Source organism: Saccopteryx bilineata, chromosome 6 (genome assembly GCF_036850765.1).
Source record: "Saccopteryx bilineata isolate mSacBil1 chromosome 6, mSacBil1_pri_phased_curated, whole genome shotgun sequence".
Classification (NCBI taxonomy): domain Eukaryota; kingdom Metazoa; phylum Chordata; class Mammalia; order Chiroptera; family Emballonuridae; genus Saccopteryx; species Saccopteryx bilineata.
The window spans coordinates 133394622-133416232 of NC_089495.1; the positions used below are offsets into that span (position 1 = coordinate 133394622).

At 45.8% G+C, this 21611-nt stretch overlaps 1 protein-coding gene across 2 annotated transcripts in view; it reads right to left on the reverse strand.

Moving 5' to 3' along the window:
• PTPRN2 (protein tyrosine phosphatase receptor type N2) overlaps positions 1–21611 on the reverse strand; it is a 485678-nt gene that overhangs the window by 287576 nt on the left and 176491 nt on the right. For both annotated transcript variants that reach the window (XM_066238054.1, XM_066238053.1), the window contains exon 4: positions 2302–2404. In XM_066238054.1, the coding sequence (XP_066094151.1) occupies positions 2302–2404 (103 nt within the window). The remainder of the gene's footprint in view (positions 1–2301; positions 2405–21611) is intronic.

Below are 21611 nucleotides of genomic sequence, written 5' to 3' on the forward strand. Positions count from 1 at the left end.
AAGCATATTGTTTCGATGCTAAGGAATGTTTTGCAGAAGTTTCACGAAAAGAAGAAAAATGATTCTGCTTGTGCTGGGATCATCATGTGACCCACCACCCTGCTGCAGCGACAGAGCTGAGGAAGAAGGCAGCTTCTGTGGCTCTTATTTTGGCAGCTGCGTCTCTCCCTGGGGTAGAGTCCACACAGGAAACAGGACATCGAGTAGGGTGATCATGGATATGCATAAAGGCAGGACTAAGAACAAACAAGCTTAACAGTGCAGAACACCGATCAGCCGGAGGGGGAGCTCAGGGATCAGAGTTGAGGGGAGAGAGGGCTGTGACCTTGAGCAGAACACAGCCTCAATGCCATGTGCCCTTACTCTTCCTGCCCGAGGCTGAAGGGACCTGTTGGTGCTCCTCATGGGGATAAGGGGTAGAAAGGAGCCTGGAGAGGATCCCGTCAAGTGCTCCCAGAATGGGGCTCTGCTTTGAGCTGGAATGATTGGTTTTATTTAGGTTCAATTCGTTCAAGGGAAGAAATTAGAAATCCAGACTAGAGAGGGCTAAGAGCCCTCATGTTCATTAGCAACTGTACCTAGTATCGTCTGAGGTAAACAGACTAGAAAAAAACATTTCTAAAAAATATAACAAATGGAAAGTTGCTAGCCTATATAGTCTTTCCATATAGACTCTATATGGAAAAAAACAAAACAGAAATATATATAAAAAAATACCATTTACATGGAAAAAATCAGGAAAATCACACAGAAGAAAATTGTAATCTCTAATATGTGTATTTTTAAACGTATAATCTCACTTGTAATGAAAAAACATAAGGTACCATTTTCATAACACTGGTGATTTTTTTCTGATGACAATGTTAGCATGGGTAAGACTGGAATGATCTAGGTGTCTGATTTCTCAGAGCAAGTCTCTGGAAACACTGTTCTTTTGGTGACCACTGTCTTCTGGTTGCCCCTCTAGCTGTACTTCTCAGTCATGGCCACCTGTTTAGGCTACAGCAGGAGTCATTCCTGCCCAGCTCCCTGCTTCTCCTACCCCTCTGTTCTCTACCTTTTGGAGCTGCCCAGCCCATCCCCACTCTGGTGGAGCTCAAGGTTACTGGGATAGTGCACGGCACTCAGGTAAACCTTCCTGGAGGGGGAAGGAGAAGTGGCTGGGGCTTCAGTGCCAAGTAATTTAAAGATGAGTGCCAGAGCCTGAACTCATTCAGGACAGCTTTACTATGGTTTGGTTTTGTGTTTTTAACAGAAAAGTCTCATGAACACTCACAGAACATACTGGCACGTTGTGTTGGTAAAGGAGGCTTTGAGGGTGCTGTACTGGGCACAAGAAATACAAAGACATGTTTCCCGCCTTGAGGCACTCACCTGGCTTGCAAGAGAGGGACTAAGAACAAACAAGCTTAACAGTGCAGAACACCGAGTGCCAGAGCCTGAACTCATTCAGGACAGCTTTACTTTGGTTTGTGTTATCAGTGCGGACATGTCCTTTATGTTATCACTTGCTCCAGCCCAGGGGACTTAGAAATGAACTTGGTGGCTTAAGCTACTTCATCTGTAAGATGGACGTGAGCATATATTTTTCTGTTATAGGGACTTCTAACTAAAGTCTATGGATTTAGAACAGTCTCTCAGGGGAAAAAAGTAGACTTGTCAAACCAAGCCTTCAGGGAAGGTTCTTTTCACTTTTATAAATGTGAAGAATGCAGCACTATAGCTCAGCAATGAGACGGCCCCAGCTTGCCCATGGAGGTTTGTCTTTGGAGTCAGGTTTTGTCCTCCCTGTGTCTCCACTTCTTCCCCTGAGAGATGCAGCGAGACCTCAGGAACCACTGCACAGGGAGCACTGGGGATGGAATGAGAGGGTGTGTGATAAAATACTCAGTTCCATACAGGTTACTGTGTTTGGAGAACAGGAAGAGTTTTACGATCAAATTCAGCTTTTTGTACTAAAGTGAATATAAATTCTTACTGGGAAATAAGAGTTCTCGACTTCTCTGCTTTCAACCAAGGTTCTGGAGACACAGGCCTTTCCAAGGGTCTGTGGAGGACCATTGGGTGTGTCCATAGGTGAGAAGGGCCCTTCATAGGATGGTCACTGCTGTGCACCTTCCTCCCATGAGCTAGGACACAGTGGAGAAAGGAAGCAGCCTTCTTCTCCACAGACAGCCCAACTTTCTGGAACCCCTACACCAGGAAGATGGCAGATCCTTTGTGCAACCTTAAAAGAGAAATAGGCTTGATGGATTGACAGTTATGGCTGTCAGCAAGGAGACATAAACCAAGTCTACTTACCTGGCAGGGTGGACAGCCTCAGGACGCCATGGGTAGGTCCTGGGGAGGTGTGACAGCTCCTGGGCCAGCACACGCTGGGTGTAGTCATCCTGCCACGTGAAGCCTGTGGGGAGGTCGCAACAACCACACATTAGCTTGGAGGCTGAGACAAAGCTCTTTTCCAGAGTCACAAGGAGCACCTCACCCCCAGCACCCATGATAAGCCAGGCTCCCTGTCCCCATGCTTTACTGATGAGCTCTTCTCTTTACAGAAGTTCTAGCTCTCAGAGACGCCCAAACAAGAAACATGGGGGGTGCTCACTACACAAAAAAGCCAGGCTCAGCATTCATCAGTTAGAAGAAAGGTTTTGTCCACTGTGAAAGATGCAAAGCTTCCTACACGGGAAGGTTCTGGTCACATTCCCACATGGAAAGGTTCTGGTCATGTTCCTACATGGTAAGGTTCTGGTCATGGCAGAGATGGTCTTCACCCAATGTGCATACATTGCCCACTCTCCACAAGCCCTGGGTGGCTTGTCCTCCCAGCCCCCTCTTGTTTCAGAGCCCTGCACTTGGAATGGAATAAGGGGTATTGTTACTGTGAAAGCAATTATCATGGGGCTTAATGCACTGTATCTGGGAGCCAATTACATTATATTTATACTCAAATGTTATGACAAAGAGCCTTATTTATAACAAGGGTGAAGTGGTGATGAAGGCGAAATCCATGTGATTATGCATTAATTACATGCACTGCAGATCACATGATAATTATGCTCAAAATTACCATATAACTCCTCAGAATAATTATTATGCAATTTGTACATTTTAGATCTTATGGTAACACTTTAGCACTTAGAACTACCCCATGCAATTATACATAATTATGTAATCACTAAATATCATGTAATTACAGAGCTATATTTTATGTCCTGTACAAAAACATATTACCAAAATCTTCACATCAGGATAGCTGTGTGCTCGTGTGTGTGTGTGTGTGTGTGCGCATGCGCGTGTGTGAGTGTGCAAGGAGGTCCGGACTTACTGAGAACCACACTTTCTGGGTGGGATGAAAACAGTGGCTCAGGAGTGTGTGTGTGCGCGCGCGTGTGTGAGTGTGCAAGGAGGTCCGGACTTACTGAGAACCACACTTTCTGGGTGGGATGAAAACAGTGGCTCAGGAGGCATAGGCCCCTTCATGAACACACCTGAATACTTGCTTCAAATGCAATTCTGACATCTCTAAAAATTTACAAATGGCAAGATTCAAACAGTTCACACAGTGCTAAATCTCAGAAAGTTCAATGGCATTAGCCAAAGTGGAAGCTGTTGGGAAAATTTACCCAGTCGGCTGGCCTCCCATGGCAACCTGTTCTGAGTGCTCTGTTTAGAACATAACATTTAGAGATGGGCCACTGCGGGAAGACCTGGCCTCACAGTCACTGTTACCCTTACTTTAGGATTAAACATTCTTAATAATAAGCAAATCTGTTCCATTTGCTGAAAGCAACTAAAAATCACCCCATATGAAAAGTATGTTTTTGTGGCTATGATTGGTCCATGCCCAGGACCATGCTCAATTGGAAGCACCCTTGTATGGCTAGCATAATATCTAGCACTGTAGATTTGGAAAATAAGCATAGTTAATCATGCCATTCCCAAATAGATGGCCTTAGTATTAATATCTATCTGGAAAGACAGAAATAAATCAAGAACAAATGGAATATCCCATGAAAAAAAAATTAATTTAAATAATAGAATTTAAATAATATTTTTTATCTAAAGAGCACAGACACCTGATGTGTGACAAATCCGGGGCCTGTGAGGAGGGATTGGTCCTTTCAGATCAATAGTTGGCCAACTGATAGAGGTGTTCTGTGTGGGCAATATGAGGGTACCCCAAACCCCACCCAGATTTCTAAGATTTCCTGGGAGCCAGCAGGAACTGGGCCCTTGGTATAAAAACAAGAAATGTATAGATCCAGGGGGTTTAGACATCCCCCATGGGCTTCTCTCCAAGTCATATTGGAGGAGGGAAAATTCTGAGAAGACAGGATGCACTTCCAGATATTTGGAGAAAATATACTTTTCGCTATTCCTCCTCTAAGTACTACTAAAGACCCTGGAAATTATGCAGGTGGACAGCTGTGAAGGGTGGAGGGAAGAAGGAACGAAAGGTGCTGAGTTGTCTGGGTTTTCCTTTGGCTCTTGTGTCTCAGACGCGGCACTGAATTGGCCAGCAACCCAAGAACACCAGCGGGTACAGATAAAGTCCCAACTAAAGGTGCCTTTCTCCAGTCAGAGGGCCAGGAAAGAGCAACTGAGCACATTTCACATAATAAAGCCCTACTCCTGCCAACCACCACAGGAAAAGCACAGATTCGCCTCATATGTGCCAACCAAGACTAAGAGAGCACCTGGTCATCCTTCCTCACAGGGCTATAAGGAGGCCCTGACCTCCCATGACCCTGCCAGTGTCATCTGAGCTGGACAAGTGGGATGTCAGACTTTCATCCCTGCTGAGTGGTACCTAACCACCACCACCACCACGTTATTGGAGACCTCATGGGGTGTTGATACCCCTGGCACCCCCTCTTCAGCAGTAAAGACAAGAGCCCTCTCCTCAGGTGTCAGCAGAGGTCTTAGGGGACCAGGGATGTTTGCCTCTACCTGTCAGTCACAGAGAGACACCCCCACCCAGCAGAGCAGTGCCAGAAAAAGCCAGTTAAAACACAAGATTTAGATGAGATATAGAGTCTCATAATATAATACAAAAATGCTCAGGTTTCAACAGAAAATCACTTGTCACCCCAGGAGTCAGAAAGATCTCACACTGAATGAAAAGAGGCGACCAGCAGACACCAACCCTGCGAGGATGGAGCTGTCTGCACTGCCTGATGAAGATTGTGAAGCAGCCATGACAAAAACCCTCCGGTGAACAGTTACAAACTCACTTGAAACTAATGAAATCGGAAGCCTCAGCAAAGAAACAGAAAGTCTTGGCAAATAAATAAACATAAAAAGAAGCAAATGCAAATATTATAACTGAAAAATTAATTGCTGAGTGAATGCATACGATAGGAGGGTGGCAGGGGCAAAGGGAGGGCAGAGTCCGTGAGTGGATAGGACAGTGATAAAGCCACTCAATGCCAACAAAGGCAGGAACAGTCTGGAGGAAACAAAGGTGGGACACAGCCAAAGGTCTAACACTTGTGTCATCAGAGTCCCTGAAGGAGACGAGAAAGGAGGCAAGGATGAAAAGACATGGGGGATAAAAAAACGGGTGAAAATTTCTTAATTTGGGCAAGAGATATTAAAGCTAAAAAATCTCAGAAGCTGAGCACCCCAAAGAGGATAAAACCAGATCTTTTCCAAGATACATAATGATTAACTTCTGAGAACTAAATACAAAGAAAACGTCTTGATAGCATCCAGAGAAAAATAGCACCTTCCCTACAAGGGAAACAATTTAAATAACAGAGGATTTCTCATCAGAAATCACAGAGGCCACAGGAAATTGCCCGACACTTGCCAAGTGCTGAAAGGAAAGAGCTGTCAACCTCGAATCCTGAAAATCTACCAATCTAGGCACCCGGTGAAAATATCTTTAAGGAATTACAGCAAATCAAAACAGTTTCAGATAAAGGGGGAAATGAGAATTTTTTTTTTATCAGCAGACCTACCCTAAAAGAATTGCTAAGTGAACTTCTCTAAATATCAAGGAGATAAAAGAAACAGCCTTGGAACATCAGGTGGGAAGAAAGATCATGAGGCAGAGGGATAGGTAAACATAATACTCTTTTGTTCTCCTGGGCTTTCTAAATTTTGTTTGATAGTTCAAAGAAACGTGATAATACTAACTGATGTGCTGCTAAATGTATACGCAGAGGTAACATTTAAAATAATTATAATACATCATGGGGAAGTGCCATAAAGGGAGGCAAGTATGCCACACTCTGCTCAATCTGGTGAAATGACAAGACTAGTAAACTGATGTATGTGTAGGGAAACATCTAGAACAAGCACTAAAAAGGTCAGCAAGAGAGTCACTCAGAAACACTATACATAAATAAAAATGGAATGCTAAAAATGTCAGTGTGACTAAAGGAATGCAGAAAAGAAAAAGACAGAGAAAAAATCCCCAGAACAAATAGAAAACAAAAAAATGTGAAATTTAAGCTTTAGATATCAAAAATTACATTAAATGTAAATAGACTGAATAGACCAAGGAAGACGGACATTGACTGAGTGAATTAAAAATGACAACTCAACTATAGCGTTGTTTACAAAAAAAATTCACTTCATATGTAACACCATGGGCAGGTTGAGAGTAAAAGGGTGTAAAAGATATACTGTTAATTAAAAGAAAGTAGCATTGGCTAGAGTAACAGCAGAGTAATCAGTCCACAGAGCAAACAACAGAGGGACATGTAGCTATAAAAGGGTCAGCTCACTTTCATTGCAGCAAACAACCAAGCTGCAGGTTTGTGAGGTGTAAATGGACAAAACAGTATAATCTACAATTATACTGGGGGACTTCAGCACACTTTAACAACCGAACAGAAAAAGAGAAACTACGCAAAACCAAAGAAAAATTCAGCACTGCTGTCAGTCAACAGCTCTAATCAGCGTTTATAGAGCATCTGCCCAGAGCAGAGCACACGCTCTCCTCAAGTGTCCATAGGACATGGACTCAAGTGGACTGTAAGCTGGGCCATAAAACAAACCTCAGCAAGATGAAAAGAATCAAAATCAGAGCACTTGATCCAATCACAATGGCGTCAAACTAGCATAAATACAAGAAAATCTCCAAAAAAACTGGAAATTAAACAACACACTCCTGTATAATCCAGGGGTCAAAGAAAATCCAAGGGATAAAATACATTAAACTGAGTAAAAATGAAAGTGCAACATATCACAATTTGCTGGACATAGTTGAAGAGACAGAGTGAAAATCTGACCACCAAATGCTTAGAGAGAGAGAGACTCTCAAATCAATCATATAAATTCTTAGGTGAAAAAGCAAGGGATAAAGAGCAAACTAAACCCAAAGCAAGTAGAAGGGAAAAAAATAATAAAGAACAGAACTCAATTAAATTGAAATAATAAAAAAATAGAGAAAGTCAGCAAAAATAGAAGCTGGTTCTCTGAAAGATTAGTGAAATGGACAAATCTAGCAAGACTGACAACAAATTACAAGTATCGGTGATAAAACAGGGAGATATCCATACAGACCTTGCAGACCCATGGGAGCAAACAAACACGTTTAGGATAATGGACCCATTCCACAAAAACACTGACTGTCACTACCCACCCAATATGAAATAGGTCATTGGACAGCCCCGTGACTATTAAGAAAATTGAAGTCATATTTAAAAACATCTAAAACAAATCTCCAGACTGATATGATTCTATTAGGGAATTCTACCAAACATTTAAGGGAGAATTAATATGAATTATATATAATCTCTTCCAGAAAATAGAAGAAGAAATAGTTCCCAATTATATTTAAGTAGCTAATATTAACCTAATACCAAAAAACAGATAAAGACCATACCATTAATAAATAAATAAACCTACAGACCAATACCCCTTATGAATACAGACATAAAAATCCTTAAGAAAATATCAGCACATAAAATCCAGCAATATATGAAAATAATTATAGATCATGGAATTTATTTCAGGGAGGCTGGGCTGGTTCAATATTCTAAAATAAATCAATGTGATCCACTGTGTTGAAAGGCTAAAGAAGAAAAAAAATCACATGATCAGATCAATGCAGAAAATGTATTTGAAAATGTCAATACCCGTTCATGATGGAAACTCCCAAAGAAATAGGAATTGAGTAGAATGTTGTCAACTTGATAACAAGCTCCACACACACTCTACAGCTTTTCACTTAAGATGTGAAACAAGGATGTCCACAAAGCTGAGAGGTCTAGCCGGCGCCATGGGGGTGGGGGTGGGGAGAGGAAGTGAAAGGGATGGGGATGAAAGAGGAGAAACAAGACTGCACGCACTTTTCCAGGTGACAGGATTTTCTACATGGAAAATCCCAGTAAATCTACAAAAAACTCCTAGAACTGATAAATTTGTTTTCTATGTACTAGCTATGAACACAGTGATCTTGGAATTAAAATAACATATACTATTTACCATCACTCAAGAAATCAAATACTTAGGTGTAAATCTAACAAAACATGTGTAGGACTTGGATGCTAAAAGCTATACAATGTTGATGAAAGAAATAAAATATTTAAATAAATGATAGACATAACATGCTCAGAAATCAGTAGTCCCGGCCTACATGATAATGATGTAAGTTCCCCCAAAATGAATATACATGCTTAACACAATTCCTATCAAAATTCCAGCAAGATTCTTTATAGAGATAGACAAGTGATTTATATGGAACAGCAAAGGAACTATAGTAGCTAAAACAACTTGGAAAAAGAAGACTAAAGCAAGAGGAATCACCTACTAATAATGATATGCTTATGATCTTATTGTCTAGGTACCGTAATCAGGATTGTGTAGCATTGGTGGAGAGAAAGGCAAATACATCCACAGACAGAACCCAGAACCCAGAGACAGACCCACACAAATATGCCCAAAGGTGCAAAAGCAACTTAATGGCTGAACAATTGCTTTTACAACACACGGTGCTGGAGCAAGTACACATCCATAGGTAAAAACAGAAACCTTGGCACAAGTCCTACAAAAAAGTAGCCAAACTGAATCATAGATGTAAATGCAAAGTGTAACAATAAAAATTTTAGGGTTGAGGGGAACAACAGAAAGTCTTTGCGACCTAGTAAGAACCAGAGTTCTTAGAGTCAGCACCAAACATCATCGATACAGAAGAAAAACTGATAAACTGGACCTCATCAAAATTAAAAAGTGTGCTCTGCAAAAGTCTCTAGAGTATGAAAAGACAGAGTAGGAGAAAACTACAGAGCCAACAAGTGATAGTATCTGAAAGACAGATATCTCAAAAGTAAACATTTTAAAAATCCAATTAGAAAACAGGCAAAAGACATGAGACATTTCACCAAAGAGGACACACGGAAATAAGCTCACGAGAAGTTGGTCAGCATCATCAGCCATCAGGAAATGCACATTGAGCCCTCAAGCGACACTATGATGCCCTATCAGAGGGGTTGAAAGAAGAAGTGACAGTCCTTGTCACTTGGTGCCCCTGGGAAGGCCGGCATTTGCTGTGTGCAGTGGGCAGCCATCAACAATCTGAGTGTGACAGAAATATCCACTGTGTCTTAGAAAGATGATAAAAATAACTTGAAAACTGTAAGAACGATGGTGGTATCTATCTATGGGCCTTAACTGCAAGCCAGGCTCTGTCCTAAGCATTTCCTGCTTTAATCCTTATGATTTGTGAGTAATGAACTGAAGAGAGTATGGGGAAAGAAAAAGGAGTCAGTAAAAGTTATAAAAGCAGCCCATCACAGAGACAATAGGTTGCAAATGCAAAGACCGTAGGTGGGAATGGTTTGAGAGAGAGCTCAGAAACAAAACTGAGAAGCACTAATAATCGTTTATATTTGGGAGATAAAGGAGAAACTGAGGTTCCAGGTTGAGGACTGTGCCACTGGAAACAGGGAACCCTGACGAGGAGGACAGCGACATGCCGGCCTGTGGGCAGAACCCATGAGTGTCTCCTTGGAGGCTGAACTCTGGAATGGAGACAATGGACGGAGATGAATGTACATGCAGATGGTGGCAGATGAGAGGGACAGACAGGCTGCTCAGACAGAAGACAGAGGAGGTAGAGGAAAAGTTGGCAAAGGAGGTGGGGGCTGCACTTTTGAGCAGTAAATACATGAGCCAAGGATGAACAAAACACTTAAGTGCCAGACGTATGGAAAAAGTGAGGCTGCAGCCCTCCCACTTTCCTGTCCTGTCGGGAGTCACGACGGGTCAGCGGTGAGACCCAGAGAGGCTCAGAGTCTCAGAGCATCCTTACTCACTGAGTGTGTGTGCATTTTAACTTGACTCGGAGGGTTGGGGCTCCCCTTCATGACCAGACGAGGCCAACTGCAGCCCAGCTCTGACTGGTTACATGAGCCTAGCATCCAGGTCCAGGAACCAGAGCCAGGCACAGGCCCGAGTGGGCGCAGCCCAGCTTCAGTTGAAGAAGAATTCACAGCATTGCTATGAAGTAGGAAGTCTTCTCTGTACAGATTTGTTTTACTCGGCTTGCTTCCATTTCACTTTTTAAACTCTTTCATGATCCTTAACAGGTTGTGGCTTGCAGTTTGAAAAACACTGCCTGTGGCCCTGGCCGGTTGGCTCAGCGGTAGAGCGTCGGCCTAGCGTGCGGAGGACCCGGGTTCGATTCCCGGCCAGGGCACACAGGAGAAGCGCCCATTTGCTTCTCCACCCCTCCGCCGCGCTTTCCTCTCTGTCTCTCTCTTCCCCTCCCGCAGCCAAGGCTCCATTGGAGCAAGGATGGCCCGGGCGCTGGGGATGGCTCTGTGGCCTCTGCCTCAGGCGCTAGAGTGGCTCTGGTCGCAACATGGCGACGCCCAGGATGGGCAGAGCATCGCCCCCTGGTGGGCAGAGCGTCGCCCCTGGTGGGTGTGCCGGGTGGATCCTGGTCGGGCGCATGCGGGAGTCTGTCTGACTGTCTCTCCCTGTTTCCAGCTTCAGAAAAATGAAAAAAAAAAAGAAAAGAAAAGAAAAGAAAAGAAAAACACTGCCTCCAGGGGATGCCTTTTTGAAGGGGCAGTGCCAGGATGAGGAGCTTCAGGGAGACAGCAGTGCTGTGACTGACATGTAGCCTTAAAAATACTTGTCAAACTGTGTGGACAGAGCGGGAGCCAGGACCAAGACATAGCGGGAGGGTGCTGTGGGCCAGAAGGGAGACCTAGGTCAGAGGGTCAGGGCTCCCCTTCATGACCAGATGAGACCGACTGCAGCCCAGCCCTGACTGGTCACGTGAGCCTGGCATCCGGATCCAGGAACCAGAGCCAGGCACAGGCCCGAGTGGGCTCAGCCTGGCTTCGGTTGTGGAAGAATTCATAGCACTGTTATGAAGTAGGAAGTCTTCTCTGTACATCGGAAACCTATGCGTCCAAGACTCTCAAAGATGGTGCCGTTGTTCAGGACAGTTTTCTCTGCTACTTTAAAAATTGTTTTCAAAGACAGTTTAAAAACCATACAAGAAATCAGTCTTGTTATTGCATATGCATATTCACACTTCATTTTCACCTTGAATACAATGTGATAATCAACTTATTTACTGACGTGGTTGTAAATCACTTACTTATTTCACCTGGTCCCAAACAACTTTACATGCTTTCCCACAGAGCCACCTTCCAGGAGCCAATATCACCCTTACTGAGAATGTTTGGCAATACCCCAGGCCATGTTAGTAAAAGAAGACCCCAAGGAAGAATTTAAATGTTCTGAGCAACAGCAGACACCTTCCCAAGGTGAATTCTTTGAAAAGTATTTTATACTGATACATTGCACATGCTGGTATACTTGTTCTAAGACACCCAGGGTGCCCATTCAACTGTGATAAGCACTTTGCAAAGAGCAGAACAGGTGTGGTCACACACCCTGAAAACCAACTCAGTGTCGAACAGGGAGTACTGCAGACGAGCTCTGACCTTTCTGATGTACACCTGTCATTTACAGGTATCTTATCCTAACCATCTGTAAATATGACCATCAGTAAAATAAAACATGAACTTGCTTATCTTTGCAAAAGTATTTTCATCTGCACTGTTTAGTTTTAAGTGGTATAATACTAATGGAATGTAAAATTCATTTTGATATGCTTGGCATAGGGCAAATTCCACCACTGTTATTAGTCAATGTTGAAATAAGAATTTTATTTTAAAAAGAAATATGAAATAGAGCAGAGGGTAATTAAACTTGGCTTCCATCTGTGTGTGTGTGTGTGTGTGTGTGTTTATAATTCCACACTTTTTACTATGCGGTTCCTTGTCCGCAGAAAGCACTGTGTAATTGCCCCTGTGAGTGTCAGGGACTGAAATCTGGGCTGGCTGGACTTCTGTAACTCCAGATTTTGCTGCTTTGCTTCCTGGGCTTACAAACACAGCACCTCACACATGGCTGGGACTTGCTAAATACTTGAAACAAATTTATAAAATAGAGGAAGGTACAAACATTTAGGCATTCAGATTTCTTATCTGTGAAGATGTGACTCATTATGGGGCTTTCATTCTAATGAAAGGAGACTCACTATATATAAACACAATTAAGCAAGGAGCAACTGAAGGTCCCTTGAAGAGGTGAAAAAAATCAGGGACCCAGTAACAAGGGGCTGCAGGAGGAAGGCAGGACCCAGTGACAATGTGCCATCAGGCGGCCCGATGCTGAGCACTGCGTCCCGGCCATGGGTTGCCTTGGGTCCCCTGGGTCGTGTTGGGGAGCAGGGGCAGGGAGCCAGGCAGGCTGACATTGGGGCCTCAGTATGCCTGGGTCTGCTCGGCTGATGTGTGATGTCATGTCGGGCCTGACCATCTTCTCTGAGGTGGGCTACAATGCAGGTGGTCCTCTCAGGGCTTGTTCAAATAGCAGGATGGTGCAGAGACTTCATGAAGTAAATGTGGTGGCTGGTCCCCCCAGCTTCCCGAATCACTGTCCTGACAGGAATGAGTGATCTGGCTTCGCTGTGGGAGTCACAGAAACACGGTGCTGCCAGGACACGCAGGCCTGGGCTCCAGTCACAGCGGCGAGGAGCTCCGGACCCAGGTTGTTCCTCTGCTTCTCTCTCCTGTCTGTGAGGCTTTGTTTCCGACAAGAGTCAGGCTGCTAGTCATGGAGCCAGCGCCCAGCCCCCTCACACCCCATGGTGCAAATTGTTCACGCCTCCCTTAGCTGTCAGAATGTGCCGGGAGGACATGCAATCAGCTTTCTTCCCCATTTTCATAGCCGCTGGGTCAACACGGGACGTGACCGTCTTCCGGCAGCTGCTCCACGCTCCCCGGTCACCACACTCATTCTCAGCTCAGACCCCCATTTCCAGAGCTCAAGGACACATCAAATGATGTTTACATCACTTCATGCTCTTCTCCTGATGACAGCGTTTCAGTGCCTGGGCGGTTGCACAAGATAAGATTCCTGTTACCAGGTGATGGCTGCATTTCCCACCTCTGGATGCTGCAGAGATAAGGTGCCTGGCATGTCTTAGCGAGAGAACAGGACTGGCTTCTCCCACACTTCAGGCTGGTGCTGCAAAGGACCACTGGTCCCTGAGGAGGCATGTGACAGGCACTGGCTTTCTATGTCACGGGGAGGTGGCAATGTCCAGATGGAGACTCTGTTCTGGCCGTGCAGGTGCCTACAGCTCCAAATACCAAGGGACAGAGGTCCCTACTTTCCTCATTCAAACTGAGACAGAAAACCACCATCTGAACATTCGAGGCATCAGACAGGTGTCAGGAACATGTGCACATTTGGTGGAACTAACAGTGGTTATGCCTAGGGCTGACTTCTCTGTCTCTGATGGCTGCGAGGAGCTGGTTCAGATTGACTTAGTTTCTCTCTCCAAGTCAAATAATGGAGAACGTGTGAAAAAGAGGAGGTCACAAAAACATAAAACCAGCATGTCAGTCTTTTAAATCTACACGTGGAGAGAGGCAGAGCGGGAAATGACCTCAGTGTCACTCAATAAGGACCCCTGGAGAGCCAGGACAGTCGTTGTATCAGAAGGTCAGTGCGATTAGAAGCCAAGTCTGTGTCTCTTTCCACCTCCACTCACCAGACATTAACATTTGTTTGCACACTGAGTCAGTGAGGAGCCACAGTTTTTGAACAGCAAAGAAGAAAAAACCCATTAAATGAATGAGAGCAAGTTTGTATTCTCCAACCACTATTGAACAGGAGCAGGAAGCGCGGGAGGTGACCGACTGTCAGGCAGAGGCCACTGTGAGTCCCGAGTTCACTTCCAAAACCTGAGGTTTCAGAGTACACGGGTGCCTTGGGTGGGTGCAGTCTCATACACAGGACTCAGGCCCAGAGCCCTGGTGAGAGGGGCCTCCAGTCTGGGACCAGACCAGGGAGAACATCACCAGGTTGACCCTCCCTCCCCGTTTGGCAACCTTCCCTTTCATAACAGATTTGGTGACAGTCTCCACCTTTTCCTTCAAATCTTTTACTTCCCTGATAGACCTCAAAGTAGAAATCATCCTGCCCAAATGTGGTTGTAATGACTTTGTTTCCTGACGGCTGTCTGCCCCTTGTGCTTTGTTCCCAGGGAGGAGACATGTCCCACCCCCTCCCTCACCCACTTCCTGTATCCTGTGATTGATTGGAAAGTTAAGATGCTATGTCCCACAGTTCTCTGAGGAGACGTCAGAGCTTTGTGTCCCTCCAAATGCTTACTGAGTAAGAAAATATTTGGAAACAATAATTTTTAAAGCCATAGAAACAATCTGCAGGGCTTCAGTTTCTGACAAGGAGCCAAGAGAGGAGAGTGTGTCACTGCAGCCATGTTGAAATCTGAGCCTCACCCAGACCTGACACAGAAGTGGTTCCAGGGCCGCTGCATGGCATGGCTTGGACCGCTTGGGCTGTGGAGCTTGCTGCTCACATTTGCTGCTGTTTGTTTCCAACCTTTATGGAATCTGACCTGGCCCAAATTGCACCCTCACGCTCCTGACCAGCCTGCAGGAACCCCCCTGTACCGTTCACCCCAGTGAGAGCCAGACTCCCTGTCCCATGTCTCCCACCTATTGTCACCTCTATCTGCCCGTGCACAGACCCCCACCGTTCAGCTCAGGGTCTCCCCCTCAGCAAGTGGAACTCAGACAGACGGCAGCAAAACAGAGATCCAGAAGGTAAGAGTCTCATGTGAAGATTAAAATTGGTGACAAAAGGAGTGAGGAAACCCATGCATGCCACTCCTTCTGGAGTGTGACGCCTGGAACCTGGGGAGCTGGTGGAGCTGGTACTGGATGTTCCAGCCACGCAGTGTGGACACTGTCTATCAGACCTCAACCTCTGTTTGGAACAGAACACGTCAGGAGTGGTTTAAGGTTTCACATCCAATCCAGAGCTAAGAAAGAGCAAACAAAGTCTCCCCTTTCTCAAAATCAATTGACAGAGAGGAGAACACATGGCCTCACCACTACCAGGGATGAGCCTCATGCAAAGGACTCCCTGTGAGCACAGCATGCAGACAGTGTGGTAGAAGAGGTGCCCGTTGCTGCAGTGAGAGACAGAAGGGTCTGAACTCATTTGTCCAGCTTCATGTGAGACACACCCAGTTGAGAGATGGTTTCTCGTGTTTTCTAAGTTCTTCTCTGGGCCCAGAACATGGTCGCAGGTACACTCTGCCACAGGGGCTCTTGGGGTCTCAGCTGAGAAGCGTGGGGTCTCTAGGAGGCTGATTCAGGAGATGCCAGCATCCTTCACACTGGGAGCAGGCTATATCTTCTTAATTACAGTGCTAAGTGCTAGTGAGCAGTTTCTACTCCAACAGGTAAGACCTAAGAACTAAGAACTGAATATCTCAAAAGTACTTCAAAGTAGAAACAGAAATTAAAAAGTAAGAAACTTAAGGCATCACATTAAAGCTTAAGGCTGAAAATCCCCTTGTATATATTTACTCCTTGTATATATTTACAAATATACAGGAGACAAACAGAGATGTCACAGGACAGTCTCGAGTTTGTGATGAGTATTAAATAAGACAGAATGTGTGAAGGGCCTGTCACACCACCTGGAATGTTGCCAGCACTGAGACACCCCCTCCCACGCCCTGTGCCTGAGGTATCCATGGAAACTGCAACATGGGATGGAAGGTCTGATCAATGTGGAAATGCTGGTTCAAAAGAGTAAAAACACAGCCCATGGTCCCAGCCACAGTCACGTGTCCTAGGGCCACGTGGTGCCAAGCCCTTGGGCTTGTGCCCGTGGGCAGCCTTACTCTGGGCACAGCATTTCATAGTGAGCCAGTTGATGGGAATGAACCCCAGTCACCTGACCAGGAAACGTGGCCAGGGTTATAGATTAGGCTTAGGAGGCATCTTCCTCTGAAGAGTGTGTATATCACTTCCCCCCCTCCCCAAGTCAAAACAGAGAACTTTCATTTAAGCAGATCTCTTGAAATAGAACTAAATCTCCTTATAAAGACAGGACCAACCCTCACCTTGCCAGTTCACTGGGCTGCAGAATTCTTCAGACTAGACTTATCTGGGTGCTGTGAGGGGAGCTCTGCACAACCAGTAGTGGCATAAGAAGTCTCATAAACCCACGAGTTAGACAGACAGCCCACGTGGCTGCTGTGACGAGTGACAGCAAGGGACATGGGACAGCTGGTACCAGGTCCTGGCAGCAGGTCCTTCCCCGCAGTCACTACTGTCACCAACCCGGAGTCCTGAGCACTCTCTACCAGGCACCTGCCTGACTCCCACTCTGAAAGGACTTTGTTGGAAAGCACTTTTTAATTTGCACAATTTCTGGCCAAGTTCAAGCACAAATCAGGGCATGGCTGGCAGCAGTGAGATTTTCCGAGAGGCCATCTCCACCTATGGCAATGAATACTTCATGATGCTCCCCAGCAGTAATGACACAAGATGGTATGATATCAAGACTCATTAAAAATGGATATTCTGAGCTAGGCTGCATTCACAGGTTGATTGATTTATTTATCAGAGTTATTTAAAGTACACTTTTCTCCAAAGCCTCTGGGTACATGTAGCAAAATATAAACAAACCACAAAAATTAAATTTAAGTCAGTGCTTGCAGGAAAGGGGGAAAGGGCATTGTGGAAATGACAGGGAAACGCAGGTGGGTCTTCTGGTGGCCTGGAGGCATATCCTTCCAGGTGAGAGATGGGAGACAGACAGAAGGTGGTGTGGTTGGATGCCTGTGTCCCCCAAATCCATACATTATCTAGCTGCCAGTGGGATGGTGTTAGAGATGATTAGGGTTATAGCTGAGGCCATGAGAGTGGCCTGGGATAGGACTGCTGTATCCTATCCCAGAGGATAGACTCCCTCACCCCACTCTGTGAGCAAACAAGAAGCACACACAAGAAGCAGTGTCCCCACAGAGACAAATCTGTGGCGCCTTGACCTTGTACATCTGGCCTCCAGAACTGTGCAGAGTAAATGTCTGCTCTTCCACACAGGCTGAGGATTCTGTCGCAGAGCCTGAATGGACTGAGACAAAAGTTGAAAGACTTGGAGCCGAGATGTCTGGACTCTGATCCCAGCCCTGCTGATAGCAAGTAGGGTGATTTGGTCAAATCCATTACCCTTCAGAACCTGATTCTCCACCTTAAGTGAAGAAGATAGCCGAGATTGATTCCACTCTGACTTACGTGTCAGAGAAAAGTGGTTAGAATTTAGAAGCAGAATTTGAAAGTGTGAATATTTCATAGTTCATTTCGGGTCACGATAACCCTTGTCCATCAGACTTTTCAAAGTAGAACAGCCTGTGTGCTAAAGAATTCGCTTTCTTCCTTTTGAGTTTTTAAAAGACTAAAATGGAAAGTGATCGCAGCTGAAGTAGTATGGCTTTATTCGTAATCAGTGCCATGGAGCTCACTGGCCTGGAAACCAGTCATGAGAAGGGACAAATAAATGCTGAAGTTCCAACTGTGTCTGCCTCCAGGGGACCGTGCAGCAGGGATGTCTGAGCTGGGGACACAGCTCAGGGGTGAGGGTTAAGGAGTGACATGGGTTAAGGAGTGGTCAGAGCAACCATCTTTGGGTATCCATTTCCAGACCCCATCACTATGGCCCCTGGACAGCGTTCCTCCCTCACTGCATAGGACACCTGGTCAGCCAGTGATTCAGAAAGATATGCTCTTAGGTAGATGCCAGAGGAGCTGACCAGCGCCGGAGGCCAAGCCTCACCCTGCCCGGGGCTGAGCCAAGAAGGAAGCTGAGGGCGCGTTGCTCTGGAGGGCACAGTGTTCCATCATGGAAAGGCTGTGAATGAAGGCACAATAGGAGAGCAAGGGGGGAAACGTCTCCAAGAAAACACAGAGCAAGTGTGGGAGGGAGGAGGAGCCAACCGCTTGGGACAGAAACTTCATTTGCACGCTGGTCTCACCATACCAGCAGCTCACACTCCGCTGAGCACCGCCCCCCACCCCACTCCACGTCAGGCACTGCTTCCAACATTTCATGTGGGTGAACGAGGACCATCCAGATAGGAAACCCGGCACAGAGACAGTAAGCAACTTGCCGGCAGGCGCAGAGCTAGGATGTGGCTTGAGAAGGAAGCTCCCATGTCTGTGTTCCTAACTACATGCGGCCAAGGTGCCAACCTGCAGAGGGTGGGCAGCGAAAGGGAGAGAAGAAGATTTTCATCGCCACAATTACTACTATTAGGGAAATAAAAATTTACCTAAAAACATTACAACACATTATTTCAAAAAGTAGAGAATTAGGGACTCCACTGAAAAAGGGAGAAAATGAATGATGTCTTAACATGCTTTTAAGATTAAGTCCTCAACCAAGAGCTCAGCTCTAATGCCCGCAGAGCCGCGGGTTCAGGGAAAACGTGAGACAGGGCACACCCAGCTCCCAGACGGGCACGCCTGACTGCGTTCGAAACCTGGCCAACTGCTCTTCTTCCAACAGATGCCCCTCCATTTTAGTCTTGGAACTCAAGGCCCTCTTATTAGAAGCAAAAGTCGAAAATATGGTTCACTGTCCTCCCAGCTGCCTTCTGAGATAGCAGTAGTGCCATCAGCCCCCTGACACCTGGGAACCAACCCGCACCCACCTCGGATATACAAGTCAACAGGGAGTGTTGGGACCGCACCCCATGGGGACCCACCTGGCTCAGAAGCCAGGCTTCCCACTTTCTCCAAAGAACCGAGATAGGCTGCTAGTGGAGCTTGCTTTTGAATGTTTGTAATAGAAACACTGTGTAGACCAAATCAAACAAAATACATGTGCACATGTGTCCACATACACATATAGACTTGTGTACATCCACACACTCTTGTGTACATGCATGTGCACACGTGCACATTCACATGCACACCACTTGCAGGCTAGGTTGGTCTGAGAGCCTCCAGTTTGTGACTTCTACAACACGCACAAACACACAGGCACCCACACACAGAGCAAGAACAAGAGAAAGAGTTTTGTAGGATAAAACAATAATTTTAAAGAGAATTTTATTTCTCCTAATGAATCTCAAACTAAATTCTTACAGTTTTTGCCCTCTTGTCTATTCTTTGATGTGACACAAAACATGTTTAATGTTTTCTATCAGACTGATGTCAACTGATGTTTAGCACCATTGTTTAGCATTATTTTATGTCATTTTTCAACCAGATATAAATTTACCTCCCCGTGTGTGTTGTTATGAAAGACAATTTCAGTTACTTTGTTCTCTGGCAGGTAAAAAACTTAGCAATTCACCTGTTCTTAAAGTGCTTGTGGGAAATTTTTCTAAAAGACAAGAGGCAAAAACCACTGACAGTGACTTGAATTCATTTTGACGTGACTAGAGCAAGCCTGAGACCTGCAGTTCCTTGTTCGAGCTGCTGCACACCTGGGACCCTGGGACCACCTGTCAGGATGAGCACCCAGGGGAAGGGTGAGAAAAGTGTGTGGCACCAACGGCCAATTACAGTGCTGTCTGGGCCACATCACACCCAACACCTTTCTTGAAGCCCAGTGGTATGGCATTCTGGTCGCCTTCCATGACACTGTTGTTTCACTAAAATGAAAGCCTGGTGCTCATTTGCCTGAGCAGCCTGCCTCTCTGGTTGCCATGGCGACCTGGCATTCCTAGCTCTTAGTGTGGGTGGGAACCAGCGGCAGAGCCACGGCTGCCTGCTGGCCCCTCACCTCTGCTGCAGAGTCAGAGCCAGAACGGGGCTCTGTGCTGTGCCACATGGCCAGGTCTCCCTGTGCCTCTGGGTGGGGAGTGATGCACCGTTTGGGCAGCTCAGAAACAGAACAGAAACAGGTTCTGCATAGGCAGAGCCAAGCACCTTGCTACTAAATTATTTGTGTGCCTTTGGCTGGAGACCCAGAGACCAGAGCTGCATTCCTCCCTGCTCACCACCCTCATCTCTGCCCTGGGGGCAAAGGGCAAACAAGAAACAAATCCTTCCCCCCCGCCCCCCCCCCCGCACCCTTCTCTCCAGGCAAATGGCCTCACAGAGCAACACTAATGTGACGACGCTGCTGAGACTGCCGTCACCACAGACGAGAGCATCTCTTCAGGACATTGAAGAAGCACATTTCTATCTCCTCAAAAATGACACAACATGCAATACATTCCAGCCTGGCTTGGGCTGGTGAGAGGGAATTACTGACAAAGGACCCAAGAAGGGTGGTCACCCCTTTCCTGTGGATCACACCTCCTCCCAGGCTGGGATGAGGATGATGCATCCTCTTCAACCTCTGCCAAGAAACAGATGCAACTGTGTGTGCCTCTTCGTGTATGTGAGTTCTTCATGTCTGTCTGTGCATGTGTGCCTCTGCGTGTATGTGGGTGTCTTCATGTCTGCCTGTGCGTGTGTGCCTCTGTGTGTATGTGGGTGTGTGCATGCATGCATACACATGCGTGCACATGTCTGTCTGTGTGTGTGCCTCTGTGTGTATGTGCTTGTTTATGTCATGCATCTGTGTGCACGTGTGTCTACATCAGTATGTGCATGCATGTATTGAGGATTATAGCCTATGCATGAGAAGCTGAATGCCTATATGCCTAAATGACGAGATATCTGCTTGTCAGTTTGTAGGGCTTGGAGGTGCACATCAACGCAGTCACCAGACATTCTAAAACCCAGCAAAGCAAAGCAAATTACCAATGCTGAGCACTCCCAAGCCAGAATGCTGCCATGGGCTGCCTTCCCACATCTGCTGCCAGCTTGACAAAAGGCTTCCTATCAACGCCTGCAAGATTGCCTTCTCAGCACACAGCTCAAATTTTATTAAGTAATTCCATGGGGAAATAAGATTTTAAACATAAAACTTAGCTTTATAAATAATTTGTAAGTAACTTATTGTAACACACACATTCATAAATCATGGTTAAAGAAGCCATGAATCCGGCTGGATATGACTTTTTCTGAAGGCCTAAAAAGTGTGTTTGGATAAAGCCCAGAAGGGTCATAAAATCCAACATCTTTTCCCCCACAACTCCCAAAGCAAGACAACGATGACATTTCATCTGATAGACATTCAAACTCCTACAATTAGGTTAAAATCCTTGTAGACATAACACATACAAATATAAAGTCTCTGTTTCTACCCTCTCTGCAGGGTAGAGGACAGCAAGACCAGCTGCACCCTGCCCAGGCTGCCGGCACGTTCACGCAGAAGCTGTGCTGGCAGATGTGGCTTCTTTCTCC